The sequence below is a fragment of the Terrapene carolina genome, unplaced genomic scaffold (assembly GCF_002925995.2).
Source record: "Terrapene carolina triunguis isolate 2854851 unplaced genomic scaffold, T_m_triunguis-2.0 Scaffold32382, whole genome shotgun sequence".
In the NCBI taxonomy this organism is placed as follows: Eukaryota; Metazoa; Chordata; order Testudines; family Emydidae; genus Terrapene; species Terrapene triunguis.
In genome coordinates this window covers 1-1,176 of record NW_020696733.1, presented here as the reverse complement: position 1 = coordinate 1,176, position 1,176 = coordinate 1, and the positions used below count along the sequence as shown (strand labels likewise).

Sequence of the window (1,176 nt, the reverse complement as noted above, 5' to 3'; positions counted from 1 at the left end):
TCACAAAGAAATGAAAAATCAGTAATTATTTTGCTTCTTTTTACTATACAATTATATCTGGGTACAGAATGTACCTATGGCTGCAGAAAGAAAACACTCTACCACAAAATGTCTGACTCCAATCCAGTGCATTGCATCGGGACCAGGTTCTGCAACATAGAGGGGAGTGGAACCTTAAGCTGCTTTCACTTTCTGCTGCTTTGTCCTCTTCCTCCTGCAGGGATGGAGAACCAGACAGAGGTGAGTGAGTTCATTTTCCTGGGCCTCACCAATGTGAGAGGTCTACAGTGCTATCTCTTTGCCCTCTTCCTGCTGCTCTACATGGCCAGCATTTTGGGGAATGGAGCCATTGTGGCTGTGGTACTGGCTGAGCCCCGGCTTCACACCCCCATGTACTTCTTCCTGGGAAATCTCTCCAGCCTAGACATCTTCTACTCCACAGTCACTGTGCCCAAGATGTTGGCTGGCTTCCTCTCGGGGCACCAGACCATCTCCTTCACCAGCTGCCTGGCACAGCTCCATTTCTTCCATTTCCTGGGCAGCAGTGAGGCCATGCTGCTGGCTGTCATGGCCTATGACCGCTACGTGGCCATCTGCCACCCACTGCGCTACACACTGGTCATGAGCCCACAGGCCTGCCTGCTGCTGGCAGGAGTCACCTGGGCCACTGGCTTCCTGCACGCCCTGATGCACACGATCATGACCTCCCGCCTGCACTTCTGTGGCCCCAACCATATCCACCACTTTTTCTGTGACATCAAGCCCCTGCTGAGTCTGGCCTGCAGCAGCACCCGCCTCAACTTGAGCCTCCTCCACATCGTCACTGGGATTGTCGGTGTGAGTCCGTTCATCATCACGCTCTTCTCCTACCTCTACATCATCTCCTTCCTCTTCCTGAAGGTCCGGTCACGGGAAAGCAGGAGAAAGGCCTTCTCCACTTGCACCTCTCACCTCACCGTGATAGCACTGTACTATGGGACAGCGATCTTCGCCTACATGCGTCCTTCTTCAGGAAGCTCCAAGGGAGAAGAGATGATCATCACCCTAGTGTACAGTGTCATCACCCCAGCTCTGAATCCCTTCATCTACACCCTGCGGAACAGTGAGGTGAAATGCGCCACCAGGAAATTCATCACTAGAAAACTCTTCCCTGAAAGGAACTGAATAAAATGACTG

At 52.4% G+C, this 1,176-nt stretch overlaps 1 protein-coding gene across 1 annotated transcript; it reads left to right on the top strand.

The window, feature by feature from the left end:
- The first annotated feature begins 222 nt into the window (after positions 1–222).
- On the top strand, positions 223–1,164 carry LOC112120044 (olfactory receptor 12D2-like). Its single transcript, XM_024218956.2, has one exon. The coding sequence runs from the start codon at positions 223–225 to the stop codon at positions 1,162–1,164; it is 942 nt and encodes a 313-aa protein (XP_024074724.2).
- The last annotated feature ends 12 nt before the right edge of the window (positions 1,165–1,176 follow it).